Genomic DNA, 21,355 nt, shown 5'->3' on the forward strand with positions numbered 1-21,355 from the left:
GTAGTACTAAGATGTATCAGGACCCGTGCTAGAGGTTCTGGTGGACTAGGATGAAGAGAGAAATTGCTCAGTTTATTGCTAACTACGATGTTTGTCGTCGCGTTAAGGCAGAGCATCAAAGGCCTACTGGCACGCTTCAGCCTTTAGCTATTCCTGAATGGAAATGGGATAAAGTTGGTATGGACTTCATCACTGACTTTCCCAGGACCAAGAAAGGGAATAATGTTATCTTCATAGTCATTGATCGTCTTTCCAAAGTGGTTCACTTCCTACCTGTTCGAGAGAGTATCACTGCTAGTCAGCTCGCTGACTTATATATTTCTCGAATAGTGTCACTTCATGGTGTTCCACTAGAGATCAATTCAGACCGTGGTAGTCTTTTCACCTCTCATTTCTGGGAGAGTATCCAAACTGCCATGGGCACCCATCTTTCCTTCAGTACCACTTTCCACCCTCAATCAAGTGGTCAGGTGGAAAGGGTCAACCAAATTCTCGAAGACATGCTTAGAGCTTGTGTTATCTCATTCGGTATGGATTGGGAGAAGTGTCTTCCCTTCGCCGAGTTTGCTTATAACAACAACTACCAATCCAGCCTCAAGAAAGCTCCTTTTGAGGTTCTGTATGGACAAAGATGTCGAACACCTTTGAACTGGTTAGAAACCGGTGAAAGACAATTCTTTGGACTGGATATGATCCAGGAGGCAGAAGAGCAAGTTCGCATCATTCGTGAGAATTTGAAAACAACCCAATCTCGTCGAAAGAGCCAGTATGACCGTCGTCATAAGGAAGTGGCTTATGAAGTTGGCGACAAAGCTTACCTTCGGGTTACCCCTTTGAAGGGTACCCATCGTTTCGTTATCAAGGGCAAGTTGGCTCCTCGTTATATTGGTCCCTTTCTCATTCTCGCTAAACGAGGAGACGTTGCCTACCAGTTGGAACAACCCCCACATCTTTCTCGAGTTCATGATGTTTTCCACATCTCTCAACTCAGGCGTTGCTTCTCGGATCCCATCCACGGAGTGGACCACGAAACGCTTGATCTCGAAGATAACCTCACATATCGAGAGTACCCTGTTTGCATCCTTGATCAAGCAGAGCGTGTCACCCGACGTCATAACATCAAGTTTCTCAAGGTTTAGTGGTCTCATCATTCCGAGAGAGAAGCTACCTGGGAGCGTGAAGATCGTCTTCGACTTGAGTACCCCACTTTCTTTCCGCCGACTCCTGAATCTCGGGACGAGATTCTTTCGAGTGGGGGCGAGTTGTCACATCCCTAGTTCTGGTATGACCTAGACCAGCTAGTCTTTTGTGCATCATGTTTAAATTCCATTTAAATTTGAAATGGGGATTTGTGAAACCCTCAGAAATTATTTCTGGAAATAACTCAAATAAAATTTGCTCCAAAAAGGTCCAAGAAAATGTTCATGCTGCTCTCTGATAATATTTGTCAGAGTTAAACTTCAAACAAATATTATTAGGAGATCATAGATATTTATTTTGGCCTTTTGGAATTAATGCAATAATTATTTGCATTGGATATATATATGTTATATATATAATATATGTCCAAAAATTATGCTAGTTATGGAGGAACTCTGGAATAATACCATTAGCTCCTACAAAAAGTGGCATAAGGAAATAAATTGGTTTAGTATTTTACTAAATCAGAAACAAATGCCAGAAAATAGAAAAGAAAACAAAAGAAGGGAAAAGGCTTACCTGTGCTTACCTACGGCCTAGCCCAGTGGCCCAACAGGACGGCCCAGCTCACCACCGCTGCCAGTCATCCCCCTCCTCTTGCCAGAAGGCAGAGGAGAAGCGGAGACGCCCCAGCACGAGCGCGCCATGCCGGCCGCAGCCTGCCTGCCTGGCTCCCCCTCGACGCGCCTAGACGACGCCACAGCGACGCCCTACACCTCTCTCCCTCTCTCTCTCGTTTCTCCCCCCTCCCCTGGTCTATCTCCCACGCACGGCGGAACGCTGCCGTCGCCGCCACTCGCCATTGCCGTAGCCACCGCCTCCCCCTCGCCTCTCCGACACGCGCAGGAGCTCCGCCTCCTTGCTCTGAAGCTCTCCACCGAGCCACGCAAGCCGGAGCGCCCCGTGGAGCCGTCGCCATTGCCATCTTCGCCTACGGCCGCTGTGGATCCCCATCGCCGCCCCGCCGACTCCAGCCTCCCCTGAGCTCTCCGACGAGGTCCCCGAGCCCGCCGTTAGCCCCTGCATTGGTTTCCCCTTCTCCCCTGCCTCCCTGCGCTCTGTAGCCATGCGCCCGCTTGAGCCGAGGTCCGGCCGCCGCTGCGGGCTTCGCTCCGGCGAGCTCCGCCACCCTCGTAGCCTCCCGTCTGCTCCCCTGGATCCGCGCGAGCACCAGCTCCTCGGGTATGGTCTCCGCGGCCCATTTGGTCGCCGGATACGCAATCCCGAGCCCCTCCGCCGTGTTCGGCCTCGCCGGCGGCTAAACGCCGGTGGGGTTTGACCCTTTGACCTCGTCGGCCCGTCAGGTGGGCCCCATGGGCCAGGTGATTAGCTTAAGGCTAATCACCATTTAACTAAAACTGACACTGACAGTGGGCCCCAGTGCCACTAACCCTATAATTAGGATAAACTACCCCCCTGCTTAACCTGTTACACTGACGTGTGGAGCCCACAAGTCAGGTTTGACCCGAGTCATCGCAGTTGACTTGCTGACGCAAGCATGATGCAGTGCTGACACAATTATTTCTTTTCTGGTTTTAAATTAAATCAGGAAATTCCAGAAATTGATATAAACTTTAAAAATTCATAGAAATTCAACCGTAGCTCAGATTGAAATAAGTTATATATGAAAAATGATCAGAAAAATTCAATCTATCCATATGTACCATTTTCATGCATGACAAACCAACCTATACATGCTGTATATATGAAAACACACTTATGTCATTTAAAGGGACTTAATTTAGAGTTGCATTTGAACCTTTGGTTCAAATGGACCTCTTCCAAATAGAATGCTAAATGCATTCGCTCAAAACACATCACATACTTATGCCATGTTTATGCATCATAATGTTGCATATGATTGTGTATTGATTGCCGACACTGTTCCTTCTCGATAGGTCCTGCTCCGGAGAGTGCTCTAGAGTACCTGTCTGAGGAGCAGTGCCCCCCTGTTGATCTACCAGGCAAGCAAACCCCCTTGTTCTTTCCGATACAATCCTACTCTCTCGCTCCTGCTCTCATTTATTGCATTAGGACAACAACGATTCAACTGCTACTTGTTGCTGCAGTAGTTGAACCCATTCCTCTACATGACCTGTCATTGCCAGAGTAACTAGTTGAAACCCACTAGCATGTGTAGAAGTTGATTGAAGCCATTGTTGTGTTCCTACCATGGCATGCTTGCTATTGCTTAGAGTGTGTCAGGTCTGATTCATTGGTAATGAATTGGAGTGCAGTGTTCTATGTTCTGATGCAGAGTTCTATGTATGTTGTCCAATGACTCGATACTACCACACATTGGGTTTCGGTAACTCGACCCCTCTCGACTTATTAACCAACTTGATCTCTGTCCAGGAGTCGCAACTAGTTTCTGGTGTTTGTAGGTAGTGTTAGTAGTCTACCAAGTGGCACCCGACCAGGTGGGCTTGGGACAGACTAGGCACAGTGGCACGGTGTACCAAGTGGCACCCGGATGGTGGGCTTGGGAACCCTGCTCACATCGTTTGGGGCCGTGAGCGACACCCCGGCCGGATCTCCTTGCGGATGGAACCCGAATAGGCGATGAACCTGGATGAGAGACTTGTGTGGTTAGTCAGGTCATGGCCGACACCCTCGCCAGGCTTCCGCTTGAAGGTTGCCGAGGTACATGACGTGTACATGGTGATAAGTGGTGAGAGCGTGTCTGAAGAAGTACACCCCTGCAGGGTTATCATGATCTATTCGAATAGCCGTGTCCGCGGTTATGGACTTCTTGGATGCTTACGTGGTACATAGACAACTTGAAATGGATACTCTAAAATGCTCAAGACAAGTGTGAGTGCTATGGATGGCCTTCTCGTAGAGAGACGGGGATGAATCCATAGTAGTGTATTGATGTGGTGATTAGTGGACTTGTGTGCGATGCCTCACCTCAGAGAAGTTTCTCGTAGTCGTAGAACAAGATAGCCACTGAGTCAAAGCTGGCTTTCTACAACTAAACCCCACACCACCCTCTTGATACAAATGCATGTATGATAGGATCTGATGTAAGTCTTGCTGAGTACCTTTGTACTCACATTTGCTTTAATTATGTTTTGGAGGTGAGACATCGGTCTCACTAGTAGTACCGCTTGGACTTCGACGAGTAGCTTGTTACCTCAACTACGATCTTGTACCCTTGGGAGGGACTTGTAGATAGTCAGGCTTCTTAGCCTTTTTCTTTTGTAGTTGTCTGTACTCAGACATGTAATGCTTCCGTTGCTTGTATGCTCTGAATGATGGGTCATGTGACCCCTGTTTGTATTTAATGCTATGTGGCTCTTCTGGGCCTTTATCTATATGAGTTGCGTTATGTTGTGATGCCATGTTGTACAACGCATACTTGCATGTTATGCAGACGTGTGATGTGTATTGCTATGTGTGGTATCCGACAATCTAGTTGTTTATCCTTGGCAGCCTCTCTTATGGGGAAATGTAGTCTAGTGATTCCTTGAGCCATAGTAGTCCGCTACAGCCTGGTTCACCGGAGTCCTGCTAGCCCAGCACTACTGCTCAGGACACTTGACTGGCCGGCATGTGTTTCACTTCATTCCTGTGTCTGTCCCTTCGGGGAAATGTCACGCGGTGACATTCGGAGTCCTGCCTAGCCTGCTACAGCCCGGGTTCCCCGGAGTCCTGTTAGCCCAATGCTACAACCCGAATTCACACGCTACTGACCGAGATGCTCGACGTGAATCATGTATGCCTGTCCCCATAGGTTAGTGCCGCTTTGGGTTCACGACTAGCCATGTCGGCATGGGTTCTCTGTCATATGGATGCTAGCGACACAATCATATACGTGAGCCAAAAGGCGCAAATGGTCCCGGCCAGGGTAAGGCGACACTCGTTGGAATACCGTGCATGAGGCCGCAAAGTGATATGAGGTGTTACCGGCTAGATCGATGTGACTTGGAATCAGGGTCCCGACAATAAACCCCATCTTTTTATCCTCGATGGCAACAATACAATACATGCCTTGCTACCCCTACTGTCAATGGGAAAGGACACCGCAAGATTGAACCCAAAGCTAAGCACTTCTCCAATTGCAAGAAAGATCAATCTAGTAGGCCAAACCAAACTGATAATTTGAAGAGACTTGCAAAGATATCAAATCATGCATACAAGAATTCAGAGAAGAATCAAATATTGTTCATAGATAATATGGATCATAAAACCCACAATTCATTAGATCTCGGCAAACACACCGCAAAAAGAATTACATCGAATAGATCTCCAAGAACATCAAAGAGAACTTTGTATTGAGAACCAAAGAGAGAGAAGAAGCCGTCTGGCTAATAACTATGGACCTGAAGGTCTGTGGTAAACTACTCACACATCATCGGAGAGGCTATGGTGTTGATGTAGAAGCCCTATGTGATCGGATCCCCCTCCGGCAGATCACCGAAAAAGGTCCCCAGATGGGATCTCATGGGTACAGAAGGTTGCGACCATGGAAAAGTGATTTCGTGGCTCCCTTGGATGTTTTCAGGGTATAAGAGTATGTATAGGCGAAGGAAGTAGGTCGGTTGAGCTATGAGGAGCCCATGAGGGTGGGGGCGCGCCCCCCTACCTCGTGGCCACCTTGTTGCTTCCTTGACCTCCACTCCAAGTCTCCTGGATTGCGTTTGTTCCAAAAAAAGATCCTCGTGAATGTTTCATTCCATTTGGATTACGTTTGATATTCCTTTTCTATGAAAAACTGAAATAGGCAAAAAATAGCAATTGGCACTGGGCCTCCTGTTAATAGGTTAGTCCCAAAACTAATTTAAAAGTGCATATTAAAGCCCATTGAACATCCAGAACAGATAATATAATAGCATGGAACAATAAAAAATTATAGATATGTTGGAGACGTATCAACTTCCCCAAGCTTAATTCCTGCTCGTCCTCGAGTAAAAACGGAATTTTTGATGTGGAATGCTACCTAGCATAATTTTCAATGTAATTTTCTTTATTGTGGCATGAATATTCAGATCCGAAAGATTCAAGACAAAAGTTTAATATTGACATAAGAATAATAATACTTCAAGCATACTAATAAAGCAATCATGTCTTCTCAAAATAACATGGCCAAAGAAAGTTATCCCTACAAAATCATATAGTCTGGCTATGCTCTATCTTGATCACACAAAATATTTAAATCATGCACAACCCCGATGACAAGCCAAGCAATTGTTTCATACTTTTGATGTTCTCAAACTTTTTCAACTTTCATGCAATACATGAGCGTGAGCCATAGATATAGCACTATAGGTGGAATAGAATGGTGGTCGCGGCGAAGACAAAAAGGAGAAGATAGTCTCACATGAACTTGGCGTATCAACGTGCTATGGAGATGCCCATAAATAGATATCAATGTGAGTGTGTAGGGATTGCCATTCAATGGATGCACTAGAGCTATAAGTGTATGAAAGCTCAAAAAGAAACTAAGTGGGTGTGCATCCAACTCGCTTGCTCACGAAGACCTAGGGAATTTTGTGGAAGCCCATTGTTGGAATATACAAGCCAAGTTCTACAATGAAAAAAAATTCCCACTAGTATATGAAAGTGACAACATAGGAGACTCTCTATCATCAATATCATGGTGCTACTTTGAAGCACAAGTGTGGAAAAGGATAGTAGCATTGCCCCTTCTCTCTTTTTCTCTCATTTTTTATTTGGGCCGTTTTTCTCTTTTTTATGGACTCTAAGGAAGTAGGTCGGTCGAGCTACGAGAGGCCCGTGAGGGTGGGGGGTGCGCCGCCCTTCGTCGTGGCCGCCTCGTTGCTTCCTTGACCTCCACTCCAAATCTCCTAGATTGCATTTGTTCCAAAAAAGATCCTCGCGAAGGTTTCATTCCGTTTGCATTCCGTTTGATATTACTTTTCTACGAAACACTGAAATTGGAAAAAAAACAGCAACTTCCACTGGGCCTCCGGTTAATAGGTTAGTCCCAAAAATAATATAAAAGTGCATATTAAAGCCCATTAAACATCCAAAACAGATAATATAATTGCATGGAACGATAAAAAATTATAGATACGTTGGAGACGTATCAAATTGTAAAAACAATTAAAATTATAAGTTGAAGCAAAATAAGAAGAAGTCATGCTTAATTATGAAAAAAGACTTATTGTATCCACTTCGAAGGTCTCATCCAGCATGATGCTAAAGCGCCTACCACCAACTAGGTGAGGCCTGTCGCACAGGCCGCGCTCGTCTTCGCAGTATTCACACATAATGAATTCCCTTCGTCGTCAGACATTTCCTATGTTCATAGTTGAAACATTGAAAATCGATCGAAGGCAACTACTAGGAAACTCAACACACAGATGACTATTACTCAATATGCAACATGTTGACTTTAGATCTGTTGAGTCTTCTTTCCTAAACCCTTATCTCTCGTATATGGTGGGCACTCCCTCTCTGATATCACGGCCGTCGGTGATGGTAGCTCCTCCTCTCATTCCAAAGTGCATTGCACCAAAATGTCTAGCACCTTGGAATGAATGGGAAGCTACCCTCACGACAACAGTCGGGATTCTCCCACTCTCACATTTCGTTCTTCGGTGATGGTCGCTACTTCTCCTTTCCCTAGTGCATTACAAATATCTAGCAGAAGGAAAAGAAGGAGAAGCGACCCGAACGACAACAGTTGGGATTCTTCCACACACACACACACACACACACACACACACACACATATATATATATAGGGTAGGTCTATTCTAATAGCACCCTCTAGAGTCTTATTCTAATAACACCTAAGCCTTATTCTGATAACACCTCCCGATGCCGATCTAACCACGAGTGCCTGAAGGAAAAAAACTAACCCACCCCTCCCCACGTCCTCCTTCCCTGCACACAGCCGCACCCCCTAATCCCCACGACGGCCTTCGTCAACCCACCCGCCTTCCTCCCACACACCACCCCCCGTGGCGGCCGGCAGGGACACCGGATCCGAGCGGCACCCCGCCGCGCCCCACCTTTTCTCCTGCGCCGCCATGGCGAGCAAGCCCCCGGGCATATCCTAGCTAGGAGCCTAAAACGTATCTGGCCGCCCGGCCGCGACGCCCCGACGCCAGACCAAGGCCCCGGCGGCTCCAGGCAACACCTCGCCGTCGGATCCTTACCGTGCCGGCCCCCCGTGATGCCCCACTGCCGGATCCAGGCCCCCTGGTCCACCACCTCCCACCAGCGCCGGCCGACGCTACTACCTCCTCCCCATCCATGGCAGTCACCCCGCCACAACGACCTCTCCCCCGTGCTAGCTCCGATGGGATCCGCCTCCATCGCGTCCCGCCTGGACCCGCGCCGCCGTGGCCGGCCCAGCTTCCCCGTCCTGCCTCCTCCCCATCCTGGACATGATGGCTGATGGGTCTAGGTCGCTCCTGCCTCTGGTGGCTCCTGGGCGAGGGGGCTCTCTGCAGTTCGGTGGCGCTCATGCTGCAGCTCGGTAGCGGTGCAACACATGGACAGCGTCGCCGTGCATTTCGAGCGACCGAGGGTGTGCAATGCATTCGGTGAGTGCATGCGGTTTGGCGGGGCATCGTTTCCTACAGGGGTTGCGTCTCTGGTCCTCGTCGTCCTCTCCGACGGCGATGGCGTGGTGGGGACACCTCCCTGGTCCTCGTCGTCCTCTCCGACGGTGGTGGCATGGTGGGGCTGCCTCCCTAGTCCTCCTCGTCGTCCTCTCCTACGGGGCCGCATGCAGTCCACTACGTGCGGGCACGCAACACGTCGGCACTCCCCTTCGTAGTCCATAGCGTGGGTTCAGCCCCCACAGCGGCGTGCAGCTCTGCCCACGGGCCTATGCAGTACGCTATGACGAGCATGTATATTGGTTTTGGGAGCAAAACCATCAGCATGCGGTTTGGTGTTTTTTTGCTGCAGTTCACTACTCTCATTCGTATCACTTTACTCTTCTTTTTGGATGGGAAGGTTCGATGCACTGGAGTTTTCTTTTATGTGGACTTGTAGCTCACCGGCGAGCGGCTTGCGGTTGGCACAGCGCGGGCATGCAGTCCACTATCACTTTTTGGTTGTGTTTTTGAGGTGGTGGTGGCCTGGAGACGCAACGCCTTTTCATTCGTGGTGTGATACGTCTCCAACGTATCTACTTTTCCAAACACTTTTGCCCTTGTTTTAGACTCTAACTTGCATGATTTGAATGGAACTAACCTGGACCGACGCTGTTTTCAGCAGAATTGCCATGGTGTTATTTATGTGCAGGAGCAAATGTTCTCGGAATGACCTGAAACTTCACGGAGCCACTTTTCAGAAAATAAGAAAAATATCTGCCAAAGATGAAGGCCAGGGGGCCCACCGTCTCTCCACGAGGGTGGGGGGCGCGCCCCCTACCTCGTGGGCCCCCTATTGCCTCTCCGACTCCAAGTCCACCTCCATATATTGAGTTTCGGGGAGAAAAAAATTAGGGAGAAGAAATCATCGCGTTTTACGATACGGAGCCGCCATCAAGCCCTAAAACCTCTCGGGAGGGCTGATCTGGAGTCCGTTCGGGGCTCCGGAGAGGGGAATCCACCGCCATCGTCATCATCAACCATCCTCCATCACCAATTTCTTGATGCTCACCGCCGTGTGTGAGTAATTCCATCGTAGGCTTGCTGGACGGTGATGGGTTGGATGAGATCTATCATGTAATCGAGTTAGTTTTGTTAGGGTTTCATCCCTAGTGTCCACTATGTTCTGAGATTGATGTTGCTATGACTTTGCTATGCTTAATGCTTGTTACTAGGGCCCGAGTGCCATGATTTCAGATCTGAACCTATTATGTTTTCATCAATATATGAGTGTTCTTGATCCTATCTTGCAAGTCTATAGTCTCCTATTATGTGTTATGATCCGTTAACCCCGAAGTGACAATAATCGTGATACTTTCCGGTGATGACCGTAGTTTGAGGAGTTCATGTATTCACTATGTGTTAATGCTTTGTTCCGGTTCTCTATTAAAAGGAGGCCTTAATATCCCTTAGTTTCCGTAAGGACCCCGCTGCCACGGGAGGGTAGGACAAAAGATGTCATGCAAGTTCTTTTCTGTAAGCACGTATGACTATATTCGGAATACATGCCTACATTATATCAATGAACTGGAGCTAGTTCTGTGTCACCCTAGGTTATGACTGTTACATGATGAACCGCATCCGGCATAATTCTCTATCATCGATCCATTCCCTATGAGATTTTCATATATTGTTCTTCGCTTATTTACTTTTCCGTTGCTATTGCTATCATCACTACAAAATACCAAAAACATTACTTTTACTACTGTTACCTTTTGCTACCGTTATCACTACTATCATATTACTTTGCTACTAAACACTTTGCTGCAGATATTAAGTTTCCAGGTGTGGTTGAATTGATAACTCAACTGCTAATACTTGAGAATATTCTTTGGCTCCCCTTGTGTCGAATCAATAAATTTGGGTTGAATACTCTACTCTCGAAAACTGTTGCAATCCCCTATACTTGTGGGTTATCAAGACTATTTTCTGGCACCGTTGCCGGGGAGCATAGCTCTATTATTTGAGTCACTTGGGATATATATCTTCTTATCATTATGAAGAACTTGAGAGATCCAAAAACCAAGATCTATCGCTCAACTACGAGGGGAGGTAAGGAACTACCATCTAGCTCTGCACTTGATTCACCTTCTGTTATGAGTAAGTTTGCGACACCTACACCTGCTTCTGCTATTCGTTTTGATATGTCGCATGTTATTGATGATGCCACTTCTGCTATGCATGATACTTATGATGAAACTACCTCTATGCCTGATACTACTATGCCACTTAGTGATTTTCTTGATGAACAACTTGCTAGGGCTAGAGAAATTGAAAATATTGAATCTGATGATACTGATGAAAGTGATGATGAAGAATCACTTGTTATTCCTAAGGGTTATGTCTTTGATCAAGAAGCTTCTTTAGCTATTTTAGCTTGCCAAAATAGAAAATAACTCAAAAGATTCTTAGCTAAACGGAGTAAGCAATCTCTAAATGCTAGAATGAAACCTGACCCTGCTTTTGCTACTTCACCTATCTTTGTTACTGATAAGGATTATGAATTCTCTGTTGATCCTGATATAATTACTTTGGTTGAATCTGATCCTTTTCGTGGTTATGAATCTGAAACAGTTGTGGCACATCTTGCTAAATTAGATGATATAGCTACCCTGTTCACTAAAGATGAGAGAACTCGCTACTTTTATATCCTTAAAATATTTCCGTTCTCATTAAAGGGTGATTCTAAGATATGGTTTAATTCTCTTGATCCTCGTTGTGTGCGTAGTCCCCAGGATATGATTTATTACTTCTTTGCTAAATATTTTCCTGCTCATAAGAAACAAGCTGCTTTAAGGGATATATATAATTTTGTGGAAATTGAAGAAGAGAGTCTCCCACAAGCTTGGGGGAGGCTTCTCCAATTACTTAATGCTTTGCCTGACCATCCTCTTAAGAAAAATTGAAATACTTGATAACTTTTATAATGGACTAACCGATGCCTCCAGAGATTATTTAATGCTTCTGTTTTCAGGGAAAGAACATCAGATGAAGCTGAAATTCTATTCAATAATATGTTGACAAATGAAAATAATTGGACACCTCCGGAGCCAATTCCTGAGCCTATTTTTCAGTCCTGAAGATATGCAAGAGGCAAAGAAATCTATGAAAGAAAAAGGTATTAAAGCTGAAGATGTTAAGAATTTACCTCCTATTAAAGAAATACATGGTCTTAATTTACCGCTTGTTGAAGAAACATATAATCTTAATCCTTTACCTATTGAAGAAACTCATGGTCTTGATAACCGACACAGGTAGTAAAGGTAAATTCTCTCTATAGATATGATATAGCTCTAATCCCGTTTACTAAATTTGCTAGCCCATGCTTAGATGAGTTTGATAAATTTATGGCTAAGCAAGAAGATTTTAATGCTTATTTTGGTAGACAATTGAAAAACAATTCAAATATGCTTGAACACTTGGGTGATTATATGGCTAATGTTAAAGGTGAACTTAAACTTATTAGTAAACATGCTTCTATGGTTACCACTCAAGTAGAACAAGTACTTAAAGCTCAAAATGATTTGCTCAATGAATTGAATAGTAAAGATAATGATAATGCTGTTAGAGTGGCTACTAGAACGGGTAGAATGACTCAGGAACCTTTGTATCTTGAAGGTCACCCTAAGAGAATTCAGCAAGATTCTCAGAGAAATAACATAGATGTACCTAGTTCTTCTAAAAAGAAGAAAAACAAAAATGATAGGACTTTGCATGCTTCTAGTGATCCTATTGTTGAAACACCTGAGAATCCAAATGATATTTCTATTTCTGATGCTCAAACTCAATCTGGTAATGAACCTGAAACTAGTGATAATGCTAATAATAATGTTCATGATGATGCTCAACCTAGTAATGACAATTATATAGAAATTGAACCAGCTGTTGATCTTGATAACCCACAATCAAAGAATCAACGTTATGATAAGAAAGACTTTGTTGCCAGGAAACATGGTAAAGAAAGAGAACCCTGGGTTCAGAAACCCATGCCTTTTCCTCCCAAACCATCCAAGAAAAAGGATGATGAGGATTTTGAGCGCTTTGCTGAAATGATTAGACCTATCTTTTTGCGTATGCGATTAACTGATATGCTCAAGACCAATCCTTATGCTAAGTACATGAAAGATATTATTACAAATAAAAGGAAGATACCGGAAGCTGAAATTTCCACCATGCTTGCTAATTATACTTTTAAGGGTGGAATACCAAAGAAACTTGGAGATCTGGGAATACCCACTATACCATGCTCCATTAAAAGAAACTATGTTAAAACTGATTTATGTGATCTTGGAGCCGGTGTTAGTGTTATGCCTCTCTCTTTATATCATAGACTTGATTTGAATAAGTAGACACCTACTGAAATATCTTTGCAAATGGCTGATAAATCAACTGCTATACCTGTCGGTATTTGTGAGGATGTGCCGGTTGTAGTTGCAAACGTTACTATTTTAACGGACTTTGTTATTCTTGATATTCCCGAGGACAATAGTATGTCTATTATTCTTGGAAGACCCTTTTTGAATACTACAGGGGCTGTCATTGATTGCACTAAAGGAAATGTCACTTTTCATGTTAATGGTAATGAGCATACGGTACACTTTCCGAGGAAACAACCTGAAGTTCACAGTATCAATTCTATTGGAAAAATTCCATCGATTATATTTGGAGGTTTTGAATTTCCTCTTCCTACTGTCAAGAAGAAATATGATATTCTTATTATTGGGGATGTGCATATCCCCGTTGAGGTAACATAGTGTTATTCGAAATTTCTCTGGTTCCATGTTATTCAGAATGAGTTCGTTAACAAGACTTGATCAACCTTGTTAGTGGATTCCTTTTGATGATCATGAGATGGATGAAACTAGAAGGCACAACCTTCTGTACCCCACTTTTACTTTCTGTCATTTACATTAAATAAAATAAAAATAAATATTTTTCTGTCTGTTCTCTGATTATCCGTGCAATATAAAAATACCTCGAAAATAAAAGTTCTCCAAATGCCCTGAAATTTAAATATGATTTTTTCTAGAATATTTGAGGATTTATGGAACTGAGAACACAACAGGGGGTCAACCACCTGCCCACGAGGGCGGAGGGCGCGCCCCCTACCTCGTGGGTCCACAGTGGCCCTCCTCCACTTATTCCTGCACCCACACACTTCATCTTCCTCCCACAAACACAAATAACCAGCTCAAACCCGAGTCCTAGCTTGTTTTGCTGCCATTTTCGATCTCCTTGCTCAAAGCACCTCTAACAAAACTGTTTGGGGAGATTGTTCCTTTGTATGTGACTCCTCCATTGGTCCAATTAGTTTTTTTTCTAGTGCTTAATTCATTGCAAATTTGTGTTGCTTAGGTGACCCTGTTCTTGAGCTTGCATGTCAAATTTATATGGTCAAAAGTAGTTTTGATGCATGATATAGGCCCTAGGCACTTGTAGGAGTAGTTGCTATCAATATTATTGAGTTTGGTTTACTTTTATTTTGAAGTTACTACAAAATTTCAGAATTTTTCAGAGGAAGAAATATGGTTAGAAAAATGTTCCAAGGTGGTTCTTCAAGGAAGCAAGGCCCCAGGCTTGCAATGCGTGATGCTGATGAAGAGCCACCAAGAGACGCTCTAGTGCGTCCTTGTGAGTGGCCGTCTGAGAACTTTATGGATCAAGTGGGAATTAAGGAAGAATTCAACGTATATTTGCGTAACGCTGATCTTGTGAGCTTCGAGGAAGAGAAGTGCAGCTAGTATCACTATCTCACCAGTACCTTTGGGAGGAGGTTTGAATTTTTAACTTCACGTATTTCTCCAACTGTCCTGTTTGATCTTTATGATAAATCTTACACTATGGACTTAGAGGATTTTACCACTGCTTTCAAACTTCCACAATGGGGTAGTATAAGGGATCCTCGCAAATCTGAATTTAGAGATTTTCTTGCTAGAATAATTGTGGGAGAATCTAGAGATATTACACAAGCTACCATAGGGAGCATTCACTTTCCTGCTATACATTATTTTGCTCTCTTCATAGGTAGATGCATTAATGGTAAAGATGAGGCATGTCACATGTGTGTCCCTGATCTTAGTATTCTTAGGAGTGCTGTGTTAGGAGACAAATCATATAATTTGGGAGCCATTGTTGCACGTAGGTTGCATCTTAATAGACTTAATGGAGATTTCTTTGGTGGAATTTATGCAACCCGCATAGCTAATTTTCTTGGTATAGCCATACGCGAAGATGATATTGAATTACCTCATACTTATCTAGATTCTAATGCTATGGTTCACCACTAGTTTGTTGAGAGGAACGAATCACCTCTCCAGTATCGACTAATCTTTGACAGACGCCGTGCTGTCCGTATTACTCTCCCTGCTCCCGCCTTCTTTGATTATCAGGCAAGAGGAGGATATACTATTACCAGAGAGGAGGCAGATGAGTACTAGAGGAGAGAGGAGGCCGCTCGTCGCCACGCTGCAGCTCAGCAGGCGATAGCCGCTGCATCGCAGTACGACCCCAGCTACTATTATGGATATCTGCCAGGCCAGCCGTGGCCATAGACCAACTTAGGCCAAAAGCCTAAGCTTGGTGGAGTACGTATTTCCCACTGACATTACATTTATGCTCAGACACTCATTGCTAGATGTCGGTGCCCATACTTTTTCATTGCAACATCCATGCTAGTTTATTTTCCTTTTTATGCTTTCTTCTTGTGTGTTTAATAAATCTTAAGAAAAACAAAAAAAAATTAGTTGTAGCTTTTAATTAATTTACCTTCCATGCTTGTAGTAGTAATTAAAAAAGAAAACCCAAAAATATTTCATGTTCTTCTTTTGCTTGTTGGGAGCTTTCCCGTGTAAATAATTTTATTTATTTTCTTTTCTTTGGGGGTCGATAGGAGAAGACCATAACTAAATTGTTGAACTAGCTCTTATATGCATTATTGTTTATCTGACAAAAGAGCCCATATTGCCTTGTCTTCTCCTGTTTATTGAATGTCTGCAGATTCGAGCTTAGTCCAATGCACGTGCAGTATTATTATTATTCACATCGTTCGGTCGTGTAAGTGAAAGGCAATTATGATGATATATGATGGACTGACTGAGATGAGAAAAGCTGATATGAACTCGACCTCTTTTGTTTTTGTAAATATGATTAGTTCATCGTTCCTGATTCAGCCTATTATGAATAAACATGTTTGCAATGACAATTAGAGATCATAGTTTCTTGTGCCATGCTTGATTAGCTATGAGTTATAATGGTTTACCTTGTGTGCCAACATGCTATTGAGATAGTTATGATGTGGTATGATAGGGTGGTATCCTCCTCTGAATGATTTAGGTGACTTGACTTGGCGCATGTTCACGCATGTAGTTGAAACAAAATCAACATAGCCTTCACGATATTTATGTTCATGGTGGATTATATCCTACTCATGTTTGCATTCGGTGTCAATTAATTTTAATGCATCTTCATGACTGTTGTCGCTCTCTAGCTGGTCGCTTCCCAGTCTTTTGCTAGCCTTCACCTGCACTAAGCGGGAATACTGCTTGTGCATCAAAATCCCTTAAACCCCAAAGTTATTCCATATGAGTCCACCATACCTACCTATATACGGTATCTACCTGTCGGTCCAAGTAAATTTGTATGTGCCAAACTCTAAACCTTCAAATAAATATCCTGTTTTGTATGCTCGAATAGCTCATGTATCAACTAGGGCTGTCCGTATCTTCCAGGTTAGGCGGGTTATTCTCAAGAGGAGTGGACTCTGCTCCTCATTCACAAGATAAATGGCTGGTCACCGGGATGCCTAGTCCCATGCTTTATGCAAACTAAATAAAAGTAATTGTAAACAAAACTCCCCTAGGACTCTTGTTAGTTGGAGGCACTCGTTGTTTTGAGCAAGCCATGGATTTATGCTTGTTGGTGGAAGGGGGAGTATAAACTTTACCATTCTGTTTGGGAACCGCCTATAATGTCTGTAGCATGGAAGATATCGCCATCTCTTGGTTGTTATGTTGAAAATGAAAGTATACCGCTCAAAATATTATTCACCTCTGTTTCAAAACCGAGCTCTGGCACCTCTACAAATCCCTGCTTCCCTCTGCGAAGGGCCTATCTATTTACTTTTATGCTGAGTCATCATCCTCTTATTAAAAAGCACCAGTTGGAGAGCACCGCTGTCATTTGCATTCATCACTGTTAGTTTACATTGAGTATGACTTGACTGGATCCAGGGCCGGCTCTATGTTTTCGAAGGCCCCGGTGCGAACCCGACCAGTGGGCCCAATAGAGAGAAAAATCCAATTTGATACATGAAAATATAAAATTGCTATAAAATCATAAAACTAATATATTTTTACTAGAATCAAGCATATGTTATTTTCCTTGTCTTTGTTCCAAACCAAGTTTCATGGAAGTTACAACGCAGAAAAAACATATTGAAATAGCATGCTAACCTCCAATGATCATGTGAAACGAGACTTTCGTGCATTTTTTGACGCAAAATCATCAATGAGAGTGTCAAGATCAATACTATCCAGGATATTCTTCTCAATGCAGCACATGGACAATCCATTCAATCTTTCTTGAGACATCGTTGACCTCAAATAATTTTTCAATAGTTTCAATTTTGAGAAACTCCTTTCAGCTGATGCAACAGTCACAGGTACGGCCAAAATGATACGATAAGCAATTGAGACATTTAGATAACAATCCGCATCTCTAACAAACTCAAATATCTGATCTGCTGAGATGAATGTGTTTGGCAATGTCATCTGCAGTACTTTTAGTTCAGAAACGAAATCATCTAGATCGACATCTGCTGACTTACCATGAGTGAATTTGTTGACAAAATTAGTGCAACATCTTCTTAGATCATTATCATCCAAGGACTTCAACTCTTTCGAGTTGAACAAGAAACCAAATATGCTCCCAAATGTCTTCAGTTCCTCAAATCTAGTAGTTAGGGAAGCAATTGCAACATCAATCATCACCAAAAAGTATTTAACTCTAAATGATTCCACCTTACTTGCTTGCGTTTCTTCATTCTGGTTATTTTCGTCATTGCCACTAATTTCATCAAACTGTCTTTTTCTAGTAATACGTCTCTTGACAGGAAACAAAGGTTGTACACCCATGTCAATTGCAATAGATCTCGCAATATCCAGACTACTTGCAAAGCCGTCATTTCTGTACTTCTTAAAATATGAGATGGCACCTTCAATCTGTTTAAGAGTAACATCAATGCACACAAACTTAGACTGCAACTTCTTACTCACCATGTTTACAGTGAACAAAATGTCATGCCAAATGACCATGCCAAGTAAAAATTCAAAGTTCTCAAGTGCGCTAGCCAAAGATTTTGCGTCGCTCTTAGTCTTGGCGTCATCGGTAGAAGTTCTCTTCAATTCCAGTAATGCTTTTCTTAACTCGGGTGCTTGATATCTGATAGCCTGGACACTCTTTATTCGACTCTCCCATCGCAGTGTTACACAAAGACTTAATTGTCATTTTTGGAACATGATCAAGCAATAGCTGCCATCTTTTAGTAGAGCTTGAAAACAATATATAAATTCTTTGCACAACACCAAAGAAGGTAACAGCTTTACCGCAAGATTTTGCATATCACTAAGAGTAAGGTTCAGGCTATGACAAGCGCATGGCATGAATAATGCTCTTGGATTAGTTTCAAGTAGTATGCTATGTATCCCTTGGCGTTTTCCCTTCATGTTCGAACCATTGTCATACCCTTGTCCACGGACATCTTTAACATCCAAACCAACAGATTTAAGTGAATCTATTAACACATTATAAAGTCCAAGTCCGAATGTATCATCCACCTTCAAGAACTCTAGAAAAAACTCCTCTATTTTTGTAGTAGTACTTGACATGTTTACGCACCTCACAATTAGAGTCATTTGTTCTTGATGGCTCACGCCAGGTGTACAGTCCAAGATGACAGAGAAATACCTTGCATCCTTAATTATCCTCAACAGAGAATATTTGACAGTGCGACCAAGAAGGGAAATTAACTCATTCTGAATATTATGGCCAAGATAATGATGATGGATTTCACTATTCTTAATGCGCCGAAGATGCTCTTGCATTACAGGATCAAATTCTGCCATCATTTCAATTACTCCCAAAAAATTTCTGTTGTTATCTTGATATAATTTCTCACTCGATCCTCGAAAAGCCACACTATGTTTAGCAAGAAATTTCACAGCAGCAACAATTCTAATTAAAACAAGTCTCCATCGCTCCTTCTCCCTTGCAATCTCTTGTTGCATGTCTTTATCAATTGTTTCCTTCTTACTTAGCCTCAGCCTTACCTCATTCCAAGTATTCATGTTAGTGATATGCTCAACACTATTCTCATGCAATTTGAGCTTCTCACTAAGATGTCTCCAATCCTTCAATCCCTCGGATGCTAGCAGACTTTTGCTTTTTCCAGATTTAAACAATTTGCATCAAAAGCAGTAGACTTTATTCACGTGTTTATAGTACACTAACCACCTCCGATCACTGAACTTGCCATTCCGTAACTTTCTTGTGTAGTAATCATATGAAAAATGCCTGCCACTAATTTCATCTTCGGGAAACACAAGATTGTATTCCCTTATAGGTCCTTTTTCAATGAGAATATCTCTTGATTTATTGTCAAGAATATTCCAAGTTCTAGGATCATATATATCAAAAGAAGAACCCTGCTCATCTGCATTTCCAAGATTCTCATGGTCACGAAAATTTTCCGTCTGCTGATCGGCATCATTTTCTGCAACGTTATTTTTCTCGACATGATTTTACTCAACGGCCTTCTTAGAATCATCAAGTTTTTATTCACCATTTGTGATATATAATTGCTCTGAATTTGTAGCAGCACCAGGCCTCAAGACAAACATATCCATAACGCCTTCCCGAGATTTAATCAACTTGTCTACTCTTTTCTTGTTGTTTCTTTTCTCACAGCCAGATAGATGTTTTTTAGGTAACATGATTATGCTGCAAGTGAGAAACACGAATACAGTATAAGAGATTGAAGATGTTATGTTTTTAGATGAGAAGTTTTAGAATTGAGACCACCGGAAAATATTCACCTATAGATTAGGATTTATGAATAGATTGATCTGAGAATTATTACCTTCTGAATGATGATCTTGATCAGTTGATCTCTTCCCCGAATTCTTGCCAATTTGATCCCCAAACTCAGCTCCAGGTTCGGTGCGGTGCGCTGGTGTCGGCGTCAGGCGGCGTGCTGTTGTGTCGATGCGTCTCCATGCTCCTGTGTCGGTGCGTCTCCCTGGATTCCAGGCGAACGACAGGGCAACGGGCGTTGCCTGGCCTTGGTTGGGCAGGCCCTAGTGGTGGTTGCGTGCTGCTTGCTGGGTGGGCTCAGAGCTACCTGGGCTGGACGTTAGTCATTCTTTTTTTTTCCACTAGTCCGTAATATATAATATATATACTGCATATATACTATGGGCCCCCTTTTAGTCTGGGCCCCGGGCCGTCACACCTCTCGCACTGGTCCAAAGCCGGCCCTGACTGGATCTCTTTTACCATGAATTACAATGTCTAGTCAGTCCTTGATCTTTAAAGGTGCTCTGCATTTATGTTTTGCGGTCTCAGAAAGGGCTAGCGAGATACCACCTTGTTATATCATATTATGATTGTTTTGAGAAAGTGTTGTCATCCGAGATTTTATTATTGCTCGCTAGTTGATTATCCTATTGATATGAGTAAACTTGAGACCTATGCGTTATTGCAAATGTGGTTAGTTATAATCTTTGCTGAAAACTTGAATGCTGGCTTTACATATTTACAACAACAAGAGCAAACAGAGTTTGTAAAAGTTTTTCTTTATCACTTTCAGTTTGTTAACTGAATTGCTTGAGGACAAGCAAAGGTTTAAGCTTGGGGGAGTTGATACGTCTCCAACATATCTACTTTTCCAAACACTTTTGCCCTTGTTTTGGACTCTAACTTGCATGATTTGAATGGAACTAACCCGGACTGATGCTGTATTCAGCAGAATTGCCATGGTGTTATTTATGTGCAGGAGCAAACGTTCTCGGAATGACCTAAAACTTCACGGAGCCACTTTTCAGAAAATAAGAAAAATACCTGCCAAAGATGAAGGCCAGGGGGCCCACCGTCTCTCCACGAGGGTGGGGGCGCGCCTGCCCCCTAGGACCTGAAATTTGCCGGAACGGAAACGAATAAACACTCCGACAAAACATAGGCCACTAATAGGTGCATTGCGAACAAGAACACCAAGACATCTTCTATATTCAGAATGCATCATCATCAACATCAATTGGCGACTAGCACTAGCATTTTCATCATCGACATTTATAACACATTATCATCTATATCAACAACATGGGGATTTGGCTATTCTCACCTAGAGGTCTTAAGGGGTCGGCGATGGGGACGACTGCGAGGACGAGGCAGGGGCAAATACTTGATTTCTGCATAAACAAACCATAAACAAAATTTATTCTATCAACATGTATTTGAGTAGTATTAACAAATAACATGATATTTAAACTTTCAACCGTCAATTTTCCAGTTTTTAATCACTTATG

General features: G+C 43.0%; 1 protein-coding gene across 1 annotated transcript; it reads right to left on the bottom strand.

The window, feature by feature from the left end:
* Positions 1-17,236: 17,236 nt before the first annotated feature.
* LOC147973866 (uncharacterized) lies at positions 17,237-18,052 on the bottom strand. Its single transcript, XM_087524814.1, has one exon. It carries the CDS (start codon positions 18,050-18,052, stop codon positions 17,237-17,239), a length of 816 nt encoding a protein of 271 aa, XP_087380940.1.
* Between the last annotated feature and the right edge of the window lie 3,303 nt (positions 18,053-21,355).

The sequence above is a fragment of the Triticum urartu genome, chromosome 5A, assembly GCF_056163025.1.
Source record: "Triticum urartu cultivar PI428250 chromosome 5A, HENAU_Tu73, whole genome shotgun sequence".
Classification (NCBI taxonomy): Eukaryota; Viridiplantae; Streptophyta; class Magnoliopsida; order Poales; family Poaceae; genus Triticum; species Triticum urartu.

What these genes read in the sequence shown, in the direction of transcription:
- LOC147973866 (XM_087524814.1), bottom strand. Translation starts at nt 18,052, where the DNA reads ATGGTGAGTAAGAAGTTGCAGTCTAAGTTTGTGTGCATTGATGTTACT.